The sequence below is a fragment of the Nomascus leucogenys genome, chromosome 11 (assembly GCF_006542625.1).
Source record: "Nomascus leucogenys isolate Asia chromosome 11, Asia_NLE_v1, whole genome shotgun sequence".
Taxonomy (NCBI): domain Eukaryota; kingdom Metazoa; phylum Chordata; class Mammalia; order Primates; family Hylobatidae; genus Nomascus; species Nomascus leucogenys.
The window spans coordinates 17,339,521-17,358,566 of NC_044391.1; the positions used below are offsets into that span (position 1 = coordinate 17,339,521).

Consider the following 19,046-nt stretch of genomic DNA (forward strand, 5'->3'; position numbering starts at 1 on the left):
AATTCTAAGAGTTGAATAGCCATAAAACAGTCAGACCCAGTGGTACAACAGGCCCTTGACTGCAGTGTAAGCAATATGAGAGGCACTTAGGTTTAAAGAGACTGTAAACTTGCAATGGGGATAAAAAGCAGAAGGATATTCCCACATGGAGCAATTCTATACCAAGAAAGGGAGGACTTTATGAAATGTTTCTCTCAGAACAACTCCTAGTGTTCAGAAATGCCATGAGGAGGGATAGAATAGCAGGGAAGGGCAAAGAAAAGAAGGCAGTACAAGGATGGTAAAGAGAGCTAAGTTTGAAGGATTAATACCCCCGCAGGAGGAAACAAACATTTCCCATGTTTGAATATCACTTGTTGAGAGTTCCCCAATGTCCTCCACTTTTTTCTCTGTCCTGAGAAACAGAGTGTCTTGACCCCTTTGAGACCTGGCCAGCGGCATGTCCTCTCCATTACCTGCAGGCTTGACCCCAAGCCAGGGCCTTTAACATTCCTAGGCACTGATAGACGTGTTTAGGTTGTTGTCTAAAATACTGAAAGAAACTAGCCCCAGCCTTGAGCCAAACTCCTCAAACCCTGATCTCAACTCTACAACCCAACTCCCCTCATTCCAGACACACCTCAGTAGAACATTCCTTGTCTTACTGTCCATTATGAGGTATGCTACAGGCCCCTCTGTAGGTAAATTCCCCTAATAAATGCTTTGGACTGATCACTGTGGTATTTAGTGCTTCTTTTGTTGAAATCCCAACTGGCCCTGTCTCAGGACAGTTTAGGGAAGTACCTTTTGGGAGCACCCCTGCCAGCCACTTTTGGAGCAACTCCAGCCACAGGTTTGGCTGAACAGAACACTTGTTGTTATGCGTTGACTATGTCCCTAAGAAAAGATATGTTGAAATCCCCACCACCAATACCCATAAATGGGACCTTATTTGGAAATAAAGACTCCATAGATATAATAAAGTTAAGATGAGGTTATTAGGATGGGCCTTAATCCAAAATGACTGGTGTCCTTATGAGGGGAGGAAAATACCGTCACAGACGTAGATACACAGGGAGAGGATCATTTGAAGACACAGAGACACACAGACCCAGAGGGAGGACGGCCCTGTGAAGATGGAGGCAGAGACTAGAGTTATGCTGTCACAAGTCAAGGAATTCCCGGGGCTACCAGAAGCTAGAAAAGGCAAGAAGGGATATTCCCCTAAAGGCTTCAGAGAGAACATAGCCCTGCCAACACCTTAATTTCAGACTTCTGGCCTCTAGAACTCTGAGAGAATACTTTTCTGTTGTTTGAAGCCACCCAGTTTGTGGCACTCTGTTGCAAGAGCCCTAAGAAATTAAACATTCATGATACCCTTAGCAGGAAAAACACCAAAGAGAAGAAATAAAAGAATCTACTGCTCTGAACCCCCTGACTCAGAACTCCAGACTGCCAACGTGAGAGCAGAGCTGTATGTGGAAAGACACATGCAGGGTAATGTACTGGACAAGAAAAACAGGAGGACAGTGGCGTCAAAGGGAAACCAGATGGCTAGTATCAATATAAGTGCCTTAAGGGATAAACCATTGCTATCCAATTGAGAAATATGTGAGCCACATCTGTGAGTTTAAATGTTCCAAGGACATTTTATAATGTAAAAAGGAAGAAGTGAAATTTTAATATATTTTATTTAACCCAATATACACAGAATATCATAATTTTGACATGTCATCAATATAAAAATTAAGATTTTTTTTTCATATCAACCAGGGCATACCAAAGTCAGTAGAAAATCTAGGAAATACTGCCTTTTACTGTATCCTAGCTGTTATTCTTATCCTTTCTCAAGCATAAAAACTATGGAACAGTGTCAACCAGAATGTTGATTTCAAAAACATTTACTTCTAACCTAACACCTAACAGCTATTATAATTTTTATACATTCCCTTCTAGTCTGTGTCCATAGGCACAGTTTAATAATGGTATACATAATTTTGTATTTTCTTTTTTCCATAAGAGTGAATCTCATATTTTCCATGTTTCTATGTATATTTTATATTTTAAGATTATTTTGTATTTAAAAATCATACTTATATTCATCATAAAAATTTTAAATTTTAAAGAAAAATTTAAAAGTTGAAACCTAAAATTACTTATAACTTCATTACCTAGAAAAAAACACCATTAACATGCTGTGATGTTTCTTTTCACTTTCTATCAATGCATACATGTTTTTACATCACTGAGCTTTTATTATAGATAATTTTGTATCATGCTTTTATAAATTAACATTATTTCATAAGCACTTTTATAAATATTTCATAAACATGTTAATGACTGAAATAACATTTTATTATTCAGCTAAATATAATTTGCATAATTCACCAAATCGCTCCCACTAGAGGACTTACCTACTGTTGATTACACACCCATTTTAACCATTTGGTTTGTTTTTACCTTTAAGTAACATAATATAAACTATAATAAACATATTTTTGTAAAGCTTTTCTGTATATTCAATATTTTTCTAAAAAGGAATACCAATAAAAGAGTTATTGAGTCAAATGAATATATTTTTAAATCAATATTCTATGTTACTATTCTGATTTTGAAAGCAATGAGTGTCTATAAGGCATATTAAATACAGTAAACCAAATTTAAAAATAAAGTAATTCATATTTCACATAAACCTCCCATCTCCAAGGAATAGTCTTTTAACATTCTTTTTAGTATTTGTCTAGTGTATACTTTTAAAATATATAACTTAGATTTTACTATATAATCTATTTTCTGTTTTTCTTTCATTTAGCATGGTCTTCTGATTTTTCTACTCATCATTCTATCAAAAATATTACCCCCTTGAGGTAAACAGCAATTAGTTAATGGGTGCAAAAATACAGTTAAATACAAGAAATAAGATCTAGTGTTCAATATACAGTAGGGTGTAGTTAGTAATTTTTTGTGTTATTCAAAATAGCTAGAAGAATTAGAATGTCTCCAACATTAAAAAGATTAATGTTTGAGATGATAATATCCCATTACCCTTATTTGATCATTCCACATTTTAGAATATATCAAAATATCACATGTACCTCCAAAATATATAAAACTATTATGTATCATTAAAAAACCACTAAAAATCCTCTGCACATCTAATTTTAACAACTTAAAAATGTTACATAGCTATATCATAATTTTATTTAACCATACCCCATTATTGAAAATTTAGTTTGTTTTCTATTTTTTACTCTTATAAATAACTCTAAAATTAATATTTTTGTGCATAATTTTTCTTTACATCACACTGTTTCCTTGGTATAATCCTCATAAGTGGTATTTTTGGCTTGGAGAATAGGAACCTTCTAAATTTCTGAAACATTGCCAAATTGTTTTCTGTACAACTTGCACATAATGATTGCATAATATTTCATTCCATTAGGGTAATATAACTTTTGTAAACATTATCCTATTTTCGGATATTTCAATTATTTCAATTTTTGTTGTTACAGATAAAGCCCAATGAACATCTTCATGAATAAAAACTAACTTGTCTCCAGCTTTGAATTCCTCTTAGGCAAAACTTTAGCACATGAAGATTTACTTCTACATACCTGTTCTGTAAGTGTGTGAAAATCAGACCAAGACTACATGAATCTCAAAGCACTCCAAATCATACAGTCAAGTTGGTCAAAGCACACTTGCTTTAACTCCATGCCTTAGTGGGTGACTATCCCAGGGGACAGGCTGCCCCTGTGCCTCTCCATTTCACCCTCGTTCTTGTGAGTGCTGCTCCTCACAAGGTTGGCTACTGGACCAGCCAGTCACAAAATATACATCACCTTTTATATTTGTAGTTTTTACATTACTGTTTACCATTTCAATGCCACACACTAATACTGCAGAGATTTATACTTTTCATTTAATCACTGATCATTACTGAAAACTAAGCAAAATTTAAAAATAGACTCTCAGTAAATGAGTACGCAAGTGGGTAAATCAAGTATTTCCAGAGCTTAAGCTATGAATAATTCCTCTATAAGATCCTATTAAAGTTTCAGATAATCTTTACTAGTAAGTGAATACACACACACACACATACACACGAATGTATTAGTCCTTTTATAGAGTTATTCTATACCCTTGCCTTCCCAATCTTATTTTCCTAATAGGTCTTAATTTTCTTAATTTAAAATTCAATTATAGGACATTTTAGGAAAAAAAAACCTTCACGGTCAGGTAACAGCTATTATATCTTCTTCTTCTTCTCTCTGAGGACTTTTTAAGTGGGATTATTGGTCAATAAAGAAGACTAGCTCACATTTAATATATATACCGAGGCTTTGTCTTTTCGTCTTTCACTCATCTGTTTAACATTATTCAAAGACCTATTTGTCAATCTCTGTGCTCGTGTATACACCTCACTTTCTATGACTCAAGCTTTTTATTTGAATAGATATTGATTTAAAACATACGTATTAAAAAGCACACACATACGTGTTTACAATAATTAAACATAATATAGAGAAAAGTGAGCAGACAAAAAATGCCAGTGAGGTTATAAGTAAAGGATGCATTTTAGTGTAAAGGTATGTTATATACAATACCTACCCCTAGCATCAAGTTTAAAAATACATATATTCATTCAACCATCACATACTGCAGAGCAAGTAAATTCCAAGCCCTCTAGGCACTTAAAAGGTAAGAGTAAATACAATTCAACAACTGTTCTGTAGAACTCTGCCACATTTTCAAATTTTCAATAGGTAGAATTCATATATACTTTGTAAATACAATCACAGACTTGACAGGCAAGGGGAATTTGAAGTTAGTTAACCCCTCACCAGGGCACAGTGCTGAGCCAGACTAATCAAGACAGAAATCCATCATGCTACTCTTTAAAATGGTAAAGAACATAGATTTCATCACCCTCCTTGGTAAATCTATTCTGGCATTTATACCCATAAATGATGATCCTCAGTATCTACTTCAATACTGCCTCAAAAAAATGCAAAATTAATAGTTTGTTCTTGTATGAACATCATCTGGCTGTGACACCACATTTACTATTTTTATGGTACAACCAGAAGATGGGCAAGTAGCCAAATGATAAGATTAAAGTTCCTCATACCCATACTTGGTATGTTTTAGAGAGCTGAGTTCAAGAATGAATGATGTCTCTATTGCTGAAATATATCAAGTAGGCTGATTTTGAATTTACCATTCATTCCATCGCACTTTGAATTCCCAACATTGAAGCAGGAAGTTTTCATGTTGCCAGGAAGGACATTCCACCATTTATATTCAAAGCCAAGTGCAGGCTCCGTTCCTGCTGGACATGGCCTACATTCTACAGGAGACAAGTAGGGTCAACAATTAAAATTAAACTGTATCTGGACAACTTCTACTTCCTCTGTTCCAAACACTACTACATTACAATTAGCAGGGAGAGAAGTGGAAAAAAAAGATATTGGACTACCAGTTCCCTCAGGATGTACTAACTTTTTCAAAAGAAATCTGGAAAGAACAAAATTCTAGATATTACATATATATATATATACACATATACTTGACTAAAATGAAAAAGGAAAGGGACAGAAACAAAATCTCTAAAAATAAATTTTTCCTTCACGTCTGGGAGTAGCTGCTAATACTTAATTACCCTCCATAAAAAGAGTAACTACGAAACAAGTTCAAGTTCTCCTGCATGTGACCTTAGAATCAGTTCTTCCACCTTGTGAATAAAGAAAGATTTCACTCTTCCTATTGGTTATTCAACTTAACATAATATTAATACCATTTATGAACTGATTAATTGAAATTCAAAATATTGACTATGTTGAGAAATGGTTGGGAGTTGAGGGGCTGGGAAAGTGCTGGGTTATAAATAAGCCTGATTTAAATTGACATCTGCAAAATTGAAAGAGAAGGGTCTTTTCCAACCATTTTTAAATGTAGCCACTTTGCATCATCACATCAGTAAGAAAAGGAGTAGGGAAAGAAAATATTTCACAAATATTTATACCTGCTGCAAAAGTACTACAGAAGACATGTTTAAATGTCCTTCTCAATGATGATGAGCCAGATATTATCCACCATCCTACAGACAAGAAAATTGAGCTTCAAAAGGTTTAAACAACTTGGATGAATCACACTATTGGTAGCATGGGCGACATAGATTCAAATCCAAGTCAATTTGGCTTCAGAGTCCTTTTTATGCTATCTCTCAAAGGCTCTGGATAGTAAGTATACAACATGGCTATATTCAAGCCATCTATCTGCAACTAAAATATTACAGTTGACTGCAATTTTTGTCTACTAAAACTAAAAGAAATTCTGTAACCACTTTCCATAAAAACAATTTAGAAAATGGTCACAGTAGTCTAACAAGATCATTTTGCTAAAGGCCCAATTATTGGACCAGTTGACATCCTACCTTTGGTTCCATCTGAAAATGTTCCAGGAGGACAGGGATGGCAAGAAGATGATCCATTGTTATAAAATCCAGGGTTGCAAGGTGGACAATCCTTCTTCTCTCCAGAAGGGGGCAATCTAATAGCATCTGTGAGATCCTCCCGGCAGATTTTGGGCTCTATCCACTTGTACATTATCTGTGTCTACAAAAAAAAAAAAGCAAACCAAGTCATATAACATGCTTATAACAAAAATCTTAAACTGGCAGCAGAGGAAAAGTACAAATGGTGACAGAATAGAAGGGCCAGCTGACAGAAGCTAAAACATCAGTGACAAAATGAGAGAAAAGAGAGAACGTTGGTGGGGAAATGACTGTTACTTCCACCTAAGCTATCGGTGGCCTTCCCTCATACATAGGATGTTCCTCATCATGAAATAACTCTTTAAAATATAGGTAACCTGTTTATCACGCTTACTCTTCTATCCATTCATTTACTTTATTCCATAGCTGACATAAGTTTCTACGCAGCAACTTGCTTTTCATTTTGAGACTTCCACTAACCTCTTCCTTTCCTCCAACAGCACATTTCATTATGCTTTGCACACAGCAATCACAAAAAGGTTATTTTTCAAAAAGAACACATCAAGATTCACATTTCAATCCTGCTAGTTCATAATATTGATAGTGTTTCTCGGAGTCTTTTTCAATAACCTGATCTTAGACTACAAGAGCTGTAGCTAAAATATTTACCCCAGAGCCTTCTAGGTCCTGATCCATGTGCTCTGAACATCATGATTAAGACAACCTCTGCCTTCAAGGAGAGCAGTCTTTTAAACTCTGCCCTTTTATTCTCTCACACACATTCATTCACCCCCACACAAAGCAAAATATAAGAAAACAGCTGTAACTCAGCCAAACCCCAAAAGCCATTATTATCAAATTTTTATTCTCATTTTTAAACCAGAAATACCAAATGGGTTAGCCATTCAAAAACAAAATTGGTATGTTCAGTGGAGGAAAACAGAAAAGGAATTCTAAATGCAAACATAAAAATAAATCAACTATCTAACAACTAAATGCAGCATTTTTAAAAGAGACTAAAAGTTCCTTTTCTTAAACATATAATCTGCTAAAAGTATTTTTTCTCCTTTAAAACAACTTCTGCAATAGGAAGTCCACTATTAAAGCTGGGGAATCAAAATTAAAGGCAACTGTCCATAGCTATTTCCAGTTGGTAGAAAATCATGTATAACAACTCCTTTAGGCTACCCAATTTTATTCTCAAGTATTCTTATGGAAGAGTAGATTAACTTATCTGAAGAAGGAGGCTTAAGAAAATGATTTAAAGGTAAATGTCTCAAAATAATTATAAATAACATTTTTTCTTTTTACAACTCTCTTTTTCCACATTCATTTTATGACTTGCATCATGATACACTTTAACCAGCCACTTCACACACCTGCCTTTCTTATACCATCTGTAAAATAATGGCTGCTCCTGCTGGGGATTCCTAAATAACTGCAAAAATAAAGGGGCTCTCAATTCCCCTTAAGAAAAGCAATATAAAATGCAGAGAATCTAAGCAAATGAAACATCATCATATCGGGGAGATTACTTTCTTAAAATTCTGGTTTAACAAGCATGGAAAACAAATTTCAAATCCTACTTAATTCACTAATTTGCTGATTTATTTTGACATTAATACAAATGGATTGCGTTATGTGTGAGCTACTGCACTAGTGAAAGTAGTTGGTTCCCAGGTGGGAGTGGGGGGCGGTGCTGACACCCTGTACTATGTAATCTTCTGAATCACTTTGAGATGTAGGTATTGCTATCCTCAAGTTTATAAATGAGGAAACACTCCAGATTAGAGCTCTTAATTTGCCCAAAAGTCAAACACAACTAGTAAATGGTAAAGTAACACCAGTCAACAAGAGTCAGTTTGGTAAGGGTAAAAATAATAAAATATGCAAATATATTTTGAGAAGTCAGCTAACCACATGACTTTCAATACATGCAAACTTCTTAAAAATTAAAAAATGTACACCACTTTAAAATACTTAAAAATGTAGAAATCAAATTTCAAATGCTCTATAGTAAAAGTTTTATTTACAAAGCCTCTTGTTTCACATGGCAGATTGATTCTCTGCCTCTCTTTCTAATGGAGACAGATGCTTTCAAGTCTGGCTGACTAGGTAAAGATAATAATTAATATTAATAATACTTAGAACCAGAGGGCTCCCAGTGCAGGTGAAAAACCAATAATCAATTCATTCTTCGGCAAGTTGAGATAAAACTATGAAATGTCTTATAAAACCAAAACCCTAATAAAGCAAAATTTATCAGTTTATTATTAAGATTACAAAAGAGATCCAGTCTCTGTATTCATATATAGCATGAAAAAAACCACATTTTTAAAAACACACAGAGGTATCAACTGAAAGCTGATTCTCACAGATTCTCATATAAAAACAGAACTCAGAACTGGGAGGACTAAAATTTAGGCAAATTTTGAGACTGGCTTTGTCCATGGTTGTCTGATTTATTTCAGTTGTCACTTCACAAATGCACTAAGTCTTTATAGATTAGCTGAACTCATTAGGGCTAAATTACATGTGTTTTTAAAAGGTCTACCGACTGACCCTAACCTAACTGCCTTGTGCTCCATGATGTTCTGGCTCAGGTGGTCTCAGCCAAGCAGGCAATTTCTTATCTCCCAGGCTGTCTCAAACCTTGATCTTTTCCAGTTGCAAGCCACTGGGCACTCATCATTTGTCTCTCTTGGAATTACCCACACCATGCTGGCAACTTGTATCTGACTCCTCCTTCAAAGCCATGCTCAACATATACAGTTGTGCTAAGTAGGTCATCAGCCTGCCCAAATACATATCAGCATTCACCTACCTTCCTTTTCTATGAAGGCTTTGATGCTTTTCTCTTTTCCCATGTGTTTACCTCCTTCTCCTCTGATATGTTTTAGATTTCTGTCCCCATGCAAGTCTTATGTTGAATTATAATCCCCAGTGTTGAAGGTAAGGCCTGGTGGGAGGTGATTAGGTCATGGGGGCAGATTTCCCCCTTACTGTTCTTGTGATAGAGAGTTCTCATGAGATCTGGTTTAAAAATGTGTGGCACCTCCCCCTTCTCTCTCTTCCTCCTGCTCTGGCCATGTAAGACATGCCTGCTTCCCCTTTTACCATGATTATAAGTTTCCTGAGGTCTCCTCAGCCAGGTTTCCTGTACAGCCTGCAGAATCATGAGCCAATTAAACTCCTTTCATTTATAAGTTATCTGGTCTCAGGTACTTCTTTATAGCAGTGTGAGAACAGACTAATATATCCCCTAAATACTTAACAGCTTTGACCATCTTCTGCCTTTATGTGGAAGACACCATGGAAATTTAACATTTTACTGGCAGTTCAGGGCTTTAATCAAGAAAATGTTGTAAAATTAAATTGTGGTGACTATACTAAAAACACTGAATTATACTCATTGAATGAATGAATGAATGAATGATATGGTATGAGAACTATATCTCAATAAAGCTGCTTTAAAAAAAGTGTTAAAAACAGACTATTAGAAAAATTTTATTTTAAACAAATTCAGAAATCCCTAGTCTCTGAGAAATTCCATGTTCACCCATCTTAGAAACATAGGCTCTAAGTACATTTGACTTGCTTAAATCTTGTGCACAGAAAGGCAGATCTAAAAACTGAATCCCTTTATACCTTATTTTTAATATCCCCTATATCTTTGTCCTGCTGTATAATTTAGAAGTACTGTGTTACAGTCATTGAGCATTTGGAATAATTTGCAACACTGAAGATCATTAAAAGGCAAATAAAATATAAGACATTTGAATATCAAGCCACTAGCAAAATCTCTGTGATCTGGAGTTCACCTCTTCAGAGATGAAGTTGTATAGCCTAATGCCTCCTTCTAAGAAGGCTCCCTTTTAAAACATCCTCCCTACCAGGCACTCTTTGAGCATCGGCAGAAAGTTCCCTAATTGAAAAAACATGCCATTCCAGTATTGGGCAGCTCTGTTTGTTAGAACATCACTACATCCCACTGGAATTTACCTTCTCTAAGTTCACCTGAGTTCTTCTTTTCTAAAATTTCCCTTCAAATACTTGAAATACCCTATTAAGGAAATTCTCACTGAGTATCTACTATGCATAGGACAAAGTACTATGGGAGATTCAAGAATTAGGCAAACTGCTCTGAAAAAGGTTGTAGTTTAATAGTGATAAGACAGGTTCACAGCTACTATAATGTAAAAACTGAAAAACATGAAGGGGATACAAAGCATTACATTCTGAAACAGACTATTTGAGTTAGAATTCCAGACCTAAGACTAGCGATGACTAGCTATGATCATGGGGAAGTTACTTAACCTCATCAAGCCTCAGTTTTCTTATCTGAAAACTGGGTACAGGAATGCCTAAATTACACAGATGTTGAAAGAAATTAGAGGCAATGTTTGAATATGTATACACATATATATACACACACATGCACATATGAAGAGAGTACATTCACAAATATGGAAATGATAGTTGCTTGTGGTATTAACACTACCGTTACTGTTACAATAATTACTGTCTCATCATCATCTTCTCCAAAAGAAACACAAAATGCCATGAGTGCCCAAAGGAAAGATATCAAATCTCTGTAAGACAAGTAGAAAACATCACAAAGATGATCATGATTTTCCATCCTTTGCTGTCTTTCCATCTACCTGAAAAAAATATTTCCAAATATTTCAATCATACTTTATACAAAATATCCTGGCCTCTGTCCTCTAGATTCTTCCCCTTTTGTCAAAATTTTCTCATACTGTATGCCAAAGACAGAACATAGCACTCAAAATGTGATAATCACTCATTCATTTACTAATTCTCACTAATTCAACAGACGTTTCACTATCTTCTATGTGCTAGGTACTATATATACTAGGCTTAGAGATATTTTTTTAATGAGTAAGAACCAGTCCCTGTATACAGGAAGCTGAGAATCTGGTAACAGAAATGATCAAGTATTTGTGATAAAGTGATCTTTTAATCTATAATCTCTATGTAAGTATCAAGAAGGTATGTGCAAATTTCCATGGAAATTCTCAGTATACCAAGACAATCTTGCCAGACCTATTTATGATATTTAAGAGTATATGATTTCTATGAACCTGCGAAAAATCGTTCTCTTTTTATTCTGGTAACTGTAACCATCTTTTTCTCATTGGGAACTGATCTGTGTGATGCTGAAAGGAACTGGGAATTACAGAGTTTGGCCTCCCCAGCTACAGGAATTTGCAGGTGAACTAAGACATCCAATCAAAGTATCCAACACTCCTGGTGAGAATTATTGGTTGGCTATGGGCTCATGATTCAGGCAAGGCCAATCAGAGTCTTTTCTGAAGCTTCAGTCAGTGTTTGTAGTATCAAGAGCTGTGAGGATAATAGTGGCTTGGGTGGAGATGACAGTGAGCATCTTACAACACCAGAAAGGGCTTGCCTGAGAAGGAAATCAAATTGAGCCAAGAATATTAGCATTACACAGCAAGAGAACATCTTAAAATAATTTGTTCTATATTGACTTCCCAGTTAAATGAGTCAACAGGCTCCTGCCTCCTCCCCTCTCCTCAGTTTTACATTGGTTTGAGTCAGGGCTCCCATCCAATTTCTGAAACATATTTTTTAAATTCATTACTAGAGAATGTATAATCATCCCCAAGCACCCATTGAACGGAAACATGTGAATCATGTCTCACAATAGGGGGGTGGCGGGGAGACAAACACTGCACAGGTTACTCTGCCTTAGTGTAATACCCAAAATAAATAAAATCTTAAGTCTTTTCTGTTTACTAGCTCTCACACAAAAATAACCTTTTCTCCACTCCTTTTTGTAGTGGATATGAGACAACCTTTGTGGATATGATACACAAATGAGAAACTTGCTGTTTTTAACCATGAACAGCTTAATTGAAAACTATTCTTTGTATTCTTGTGGGGGAAGGATTTTCCCCACTTTAAATAGCTGTTGCATTTTTTATTTGGTGAGCCAGGTCTTTTAAAGCTTGGATTTCCCTGGAAATCTTCTTTGCAAGTAATTATTTTCTCTTTTCTCATCCCTTTTATATATGAGAGTTTCTTTCACACAAATAAATTGTGATTTTACTAATTTGAGCTCATTGTTCAAACACACTGGAGTCTTTCTGAATCTTAATTTTATCATTCTTATCTTTATTGATTCACAAATTGATATACATATTCTTAATGTCTTTATGAAGTTAATCATTTTTAAATAAAATGTTGAAAATAACTCATCTGACTTATATTCTTCTTTGTATGAGTTACAGTATGTATAAATGATTTGCTATATTTATATTCCTATGGCAAATATATATATAAATATATCAAATATATATATACAATACTATACTCCAAGTTGATATTCATTTATCAAATCAAACATTTTATATGTGATTCTTCAATTAGTCATATATCCACTTAACTATATCATTTAGTCTACAATTCTTTATCTTATCCATAAGGAAATCATGAGATGCTCTGTCAAATATCCTGCTAACATTAAAACACATCTTCTCTTGATTAACTCTTGCCCAGTGTCACTGTTACCTACATAATATAGCTGAATTTCCACCCTGCCCTAATTCTGCTTATCTTTAAGAAACAGGATGCCTGTGATAAAAAGTTCCCTTTGTAACCAGACCAGCTGAGACTGGTTAGAACCAAGATAGATGACCAAATGACTTAAAAGATCTCAGGTTTCATTATAATCTCACAATTTTATTTCCATACTAAGTGACACTCCCACCAGTGCCATGACAATTGCCATGACAATGGCCCAAAGAAGCCATAAAAGGACAAAAAGGAAGGCAGCACTCTAGTTCCAGGAAGTTTACTGCCGATTTCTGGAAAACACATGAATATTCCTCCCCTCGCTTTTCATGTCCAACCCCTTCATTAGAGAAATCCTATATTTTAACTCCCTCACCCCTCACTAATAGAGAAATTGATTTTTGAGCCATGCTCCCACTTCTCAATTCCATGACCCTCGAATAAAGCCTGCATTGCTTGACATTCACTTTCAGTTTCATGTATTTGTTTCATGACACTGAACAGGGAAAGACTTCATCTTCTAGGGGACTAGGTTTGTTGGTAAAATCACTGATCAGCATTCTTTTGAGTTCAAACATCAAACACTGAATTTGTATATGTGCTTGTGTGCACCTATATGAATGTACCTCATTTTACGTAAGAAGTGGGCACTAATTTTTTTAAACAAAACATACATAAAAATTTCAGCTCCCTACTTAAGATAATTTTGTAGTGAATGCTTATTGAGAAGTGAATATTCTTTAATTTATCTATGTTATACATCTCTGTTTTGCATATACTAAGCTTTAATTCAAGTAAGCCACATTTAGGAAACCTCATTTATTTACCACAGGGAATAATGTCATATAAAAATGTTTTGTCTCCTTGAGACTTTCATAACCTAAGCATGGGCCAAGAACACCTAGTAATTCTCCATGTTTGTTTACTTCTCTACATCTGTATAGTGCCTTACACAACTTGATACGTAGTAAGTCCCACAAATATCTGGTGAGAGAATGCCTTACTGTATATATTAGGAGATTTAAATCCTTGTATCTCTTCACCCAATTCAACCTGGTTTCCATGTTTTAAAACGGCTCTTTAAAGCCACCATTTAATTCAATGTTGCCAAATCCAATGGATGCTTTTCAGCTCTCATCTAGGTTGATTGTTCAGGAGCACCAGCCTTCTTAACCACTCTAATCTCTGCAAATACTCTATGACAGTAACTCTCTTGGTTTCTCCCACTTCTCCAGCCATTTTCCTCAGGCATCATCCCTGTTCATCTCTCCTAGCATTAGCTTACTTCTAAGCCCACTCTATGATCTCCCTGCAAACTTTTACCCAACCCCAAGGCTTTAATTGCCAGCTATTTGCTATAATTCTCAGATTCACACAGCTACCCCAGATGCTCTACTGAGCTCCAGACTGATGTACATAATAGCCCTTCCAATATCTCCTCTTGCCCCATCTCACAACTTGGTCAAAACTGTACTCATGGGCTTTCATTCCTTGCCTCCAGACCTTTTCTCTAACCAAATAGTACCTTTACCAACCCACCTTTAATACTTTCCTCCCCCTCCATCTTATCAACCATCACATTTTGTGAACTTTACTTCCTATTTCTCTAATCCATACTCTTCTGTCTGTTCCCTTTACCATCATTCACTTCCTTCTTCTCTCACCGGGAGAAGAGCATTATGAGACTTCTAAGTGTTCATTCATATCCTCTCTAGTCCCCTTCTAATCTTGTTTACAAAACACTGCCAAAGGGATCTATATGAAGTATAAATCCAATCACATTGCATCACTCTGATACCAAAAAACTTGCAGTGATTTCTAAATGCTCTTATGATAGAGGCCAAAATTCCTAATATGGCCCTATGAAACCATGCCTTTTCTAGCAATAGCTTATGTCATTAACTGCACCTAATGCAATCCCTTGCCCACATCCCCACATTCTGGTCACACATCCTTTTAGTTCTTCAAATATACCATGCTCCTTCCCATGTCAGGTCTTCACCATCCCGCTCCCTCTATCAAAAATGCTCTCCTTCCATGGCCTTGCCCAGTTTTAAAAACAGGCTGAGGTCTTCCCAGACTGGGTAAGAACCTCATAAAATTCAAACTTCTCTGCTGTAGCACTAATCCCAATTGGAAATAATAATTCATTTTCTTTGATTGACTGTTTATCTCTTCCTCTAGAGTCTAGACCAGTGGTTCTCTAAGTGCTGAGATCCTGGACCAGCAGAATCAGAATTACCCGGGACCTTCCTGGAAATGTAAATTTTCAGGCCTTCCTCCAGACCTACTAAATTAGAAAATCTGGGACAGGGCCTTCCAGGTGAGACTGATGAACACTAATGTTTGACAGCCACTGTTCTACATCTATGGAGACATTTACATTTTTCTTCTATCCTTAGCTCTGCCCTCCTTACCCAGTATTCTGTAAATAACCAGTGCTCAGTAAAGATTTACTAAAAGTATGAATGAGCAAGCCATTTCACATTTCTCATGATGTTTATAAGAATCTCTTAATTAGGATTAGAATAATTTCAATTACCAATTAAAATTTTCCTGAAAAACTTCCCCCACAGGCAGAAAGAAATCTAAGCAATCTATTTTAAACTAAGATTCAAAATAAATACAGAAAACTTGTAACACTCCTATGTCATGTCGATGGTAATGTTTGGAATCTATATGCCTCAATATCTGATTTCCTTGTCAATCAACTTGATCCTCTCCAAGTAGGGCAAAATAAGATTAAAGAGAACATAACAGGACAGAGAGAACCAAAACATAGTCATTGAACAACCCGAGAAACATCATTAAACCCCTGGCAAATCACCAGGCTATTCTCAGCAAGAATAAAGTATCTATTTATGTATTTATTTAAAGAGACAGGGTCTTGCTACACTGCCCAGGCTGGAGTACTGTGGCTATTCACAGGTGCCATCATAGCACACTGCAGCCTCAAATTCCTGCCCTCAAGCAATCCTCATGCCTCAGCCTCCTAAGTAGCTGAGACTACAGGTGCATGCCACTTTACCCCACTAAAATGCCATTTTAAAAGATGAAACCAGAACAAATGAAAATGTTACCACAAAAAATTTCAAATTCACATGTGCAATCTAAACTTCATTACAAATATTATTTCACTAAGTCCCCATTGCTTTACTTCTGAAGCCAGAAACATTTATCTTGAAATGTCTTAAATCGCTTTTCTTAAAAAAAAAAATCACTGAGTTTATAAAGTACTAGCACATTGTTTTCTTCTATACCAAGAACATGTTCAAATTTCACTCAGACCCAACAGAAAAACATAATTTGTGTGTATGTGTGTACACAGCATGCCTGTGCATACACCCATATACACATATGTGTCTATGCATATGTGTGTATTCTGCATATACATTTAATATACAGTCTTACATCCATTAGGCCCAGGTCAAACAGATTTTGTCACACTACTTACTGCCATTATACTCATGGATGTAATTAACATAATAAAAATACAGCTTTTGTATATTTTCATTGTAGATAAGATCCTATTTTACATTAGATCCCATTCCTTTAAGCCTCAGTAACATTCAACTGATTATTACATAAAATAAACTAAATTCACTTTTGCCTTACTTATTAATAAGGCAAGTTTAGCTAAGAAAAGTTTATCTAAACAAACATAATCCAAATTACTTTTCAATTCACCTTAATGGTACCTCTCTGCACATATTTTCTAAAAAATCGCCCTTACTTGGCATTATGATAGGACTATCAGGACCTTACTTTACAACTCCTTGTCAGTTAACAGCTGTTAGTATCAGTTACTGTTCTTACTGAAAGTAATAGTTGTACTTCTTATCATTGCAACTTGCCACTAATTTAAACTAGAATGTACTTGCTCTTAACAATTCAAAATAATATTCCTTAAAAAAACTTAAGGACCTAAGATAATATTAATAATAATATAACAATCTAGATTAGAATCTAGGGATGCAAAAATAAGAGAAGAAAATAATAAATTCCCTGACATCTATATATGCTTTCCAAACTAAGTCAAGAAAATAAATGTCATTATTTCAAAGACGCAAACATAAAGAAGCAACGCTCCATAGCAGCCACTTTGATCTCAGTTTCCTCTCACTGACACAGGCTGCTGTAGGCTAATTCTTTAATTAAAAGGAGAGCAGGTCAACTGCAGAGCTCATGTGTGCATTTTTCCTCTGGCTATGTGCCATTTATATGGTACTTACTTGCATTTTCTCAATGCAATTACACAGTAATCTACCATAACCGAATAGCCCATGGCTGCATGGTTTTTACTGACAAAGCCTACTGAGTAACCAAATAATTAAAGAGAAGTTGCAAGAACTTTCCGTCCTGTGAGTCACACTACACATTTTAAGGCTGTGCTCTCTCTCATGTTATTACTTCTGGAAAAAATATAACTGTTAAAAGTAGCAGTAATTTATTGAGCACTATGTGACAGGCACTGAGCTAGGAACTTTACATTAAATATCTTGAATGTTCTTATGGCAGCTTTATAAAGTAGGTGCCAATATCATCCGTATTATACAAATAAAAAAATTGAGGCCTAGAGACATCAAATAAGTTGCCCACAGGACTTAATGGTATATTTGAAATTCAAAGCCAGGAAGGCAGACTTCAAACCCTAAACTCTAAAATTTCCTCTTTACACTTACATACGCGTGTCATAAATATCTCTCACGAACAAATTAGAGTCTGCTCAAATTGGAAATAAGGTTGCAAAAATATGGGATGGAGTTGATGCAACACTGCTGGTACCTTTCCTTCTTCATCACATGGAGTATGGATCTGGAAATAGTCTTTTGTGGTACAGGGAGGGCGCTCTGTACACTCACTGGATCCTTCCTCTGCAACATAAAAAAAGCGTTTCAGAAATGGGTCAATTATTTTGCGACTCTAAGAAAAGGCAAAAAAGCAAAACAGAAAAAGCAACTAAAAAGTACAACTAAACTTACCAGGGCAATTTAGGTAGAACTACCTAGGTCTAAAGAAAATAAATGCCTATATTTTTATTTTCCCTAGAGCAATAAGTGTTTCTTTGATACACACGGAGTAGTATATCACACTTTCTCCCAGAAGATATTAGATTTCTTCCATCATCGCTGTACATAGGAAATTTGGAACAAATTAAAAGTTTCTATGTACGTCTCTACACCAACAAATCATGTAAAAGTGTAAACATTTTTAGATTAGTATAAACATATCCATAGCAGTTACCTGTGGGGTGTGGAATAGAAAAACAAATCATAGACCTATATTGGGGAAAGTCATGCAGAAAGGGATAAGATGTCATATTTTATCCATTCAACATCAATTCACTTCAGCACTTTGGTTTCAGCCACCACTGCTGTCATACTTTATGGGTGACTTCTGGTTTATAAATGTACACTTGACCAACATACATTTAGAAAGAAAAAAGCAGAGTATAAACTAGTTCTACCTGAAAATTGAGAGTCGTCTTTACACCTTATACATTCTTTGGCTCCTTTCTCAGAATAGGTGTTTCTGGGACACACCTGGCAGTTGAATGAACCTGGTTTGTTGCTGAATGTGCCTGGCTTGCAAGGAAAACATTCTGATGTGTATGCCACCCCTGTGCGGTAATGAAAAACAGAGCATGGGCGGGGGACCCAATACCAACAAGCAAATCAGCACCTACTTCTGCTCTTACCCAGAAGTGAGGGAGAAATAGGAACAGTAAGGTCAGCCCAAATCTTTTATCTTATTCATCCAGCACTAAGAAAGCATTTATTGTGTACAAGGAACTGCACCATCAAGTCAGCAAACAAATAAGAGATGATTTGATAGAGGTATAATACTTGTATTAACTGAGCTGTCAAAAGACAACTCCCTTAACTCAAAAATGAGATAAATCCTAAGGTTCCCTCCAATTCTATAGGCCTATAATTATCTGATCCTTATGGTAACCTGTTCCCTTTTTTTTCCCACTGCTTAGTAAGTCACAAGTAAGACCTAGGAATGG

The 19,046-nt window shown here is 35.6% G+C and overlaps 1 protein-coding gene across 5 annotated transcripts in view; it reads right to left on the reverse strand.

Moving 5' to 3' along the window:
- The window catches only part of KIAA1324L (KIAA1324 like), a 229,313-nt gene that overhangs the window by 93,853 nt on the left and 116,414 nt on the right, over nt 1-19,046 (reverse strand). For all 5 annotated transcript variants that reach the window (XM_030822020.1, XM_030822022.1, XM_012510231.2 and 2 more), the window contains 4 exons: nt 18,504-18,656; nt 17,822-17,910; nt 6,416-6,596; nt 5,201-5,329 (listed from right to left, as the gene is read on the reverse strand). In XM_030822020.1, the coding sequence (XP_030677880.1) occupies nt 5,201-5,329; nt 6,416-6,596; nt 17,822-17,910; nt 18,504-18,656 (552 nt within the window). The remainder of the gene's footprint in view (nt 1-5,200; nt 5,330-6,415; nt 6,597-17,821; nt 17,911-18,503; nt 18,657-19,046) is intronic.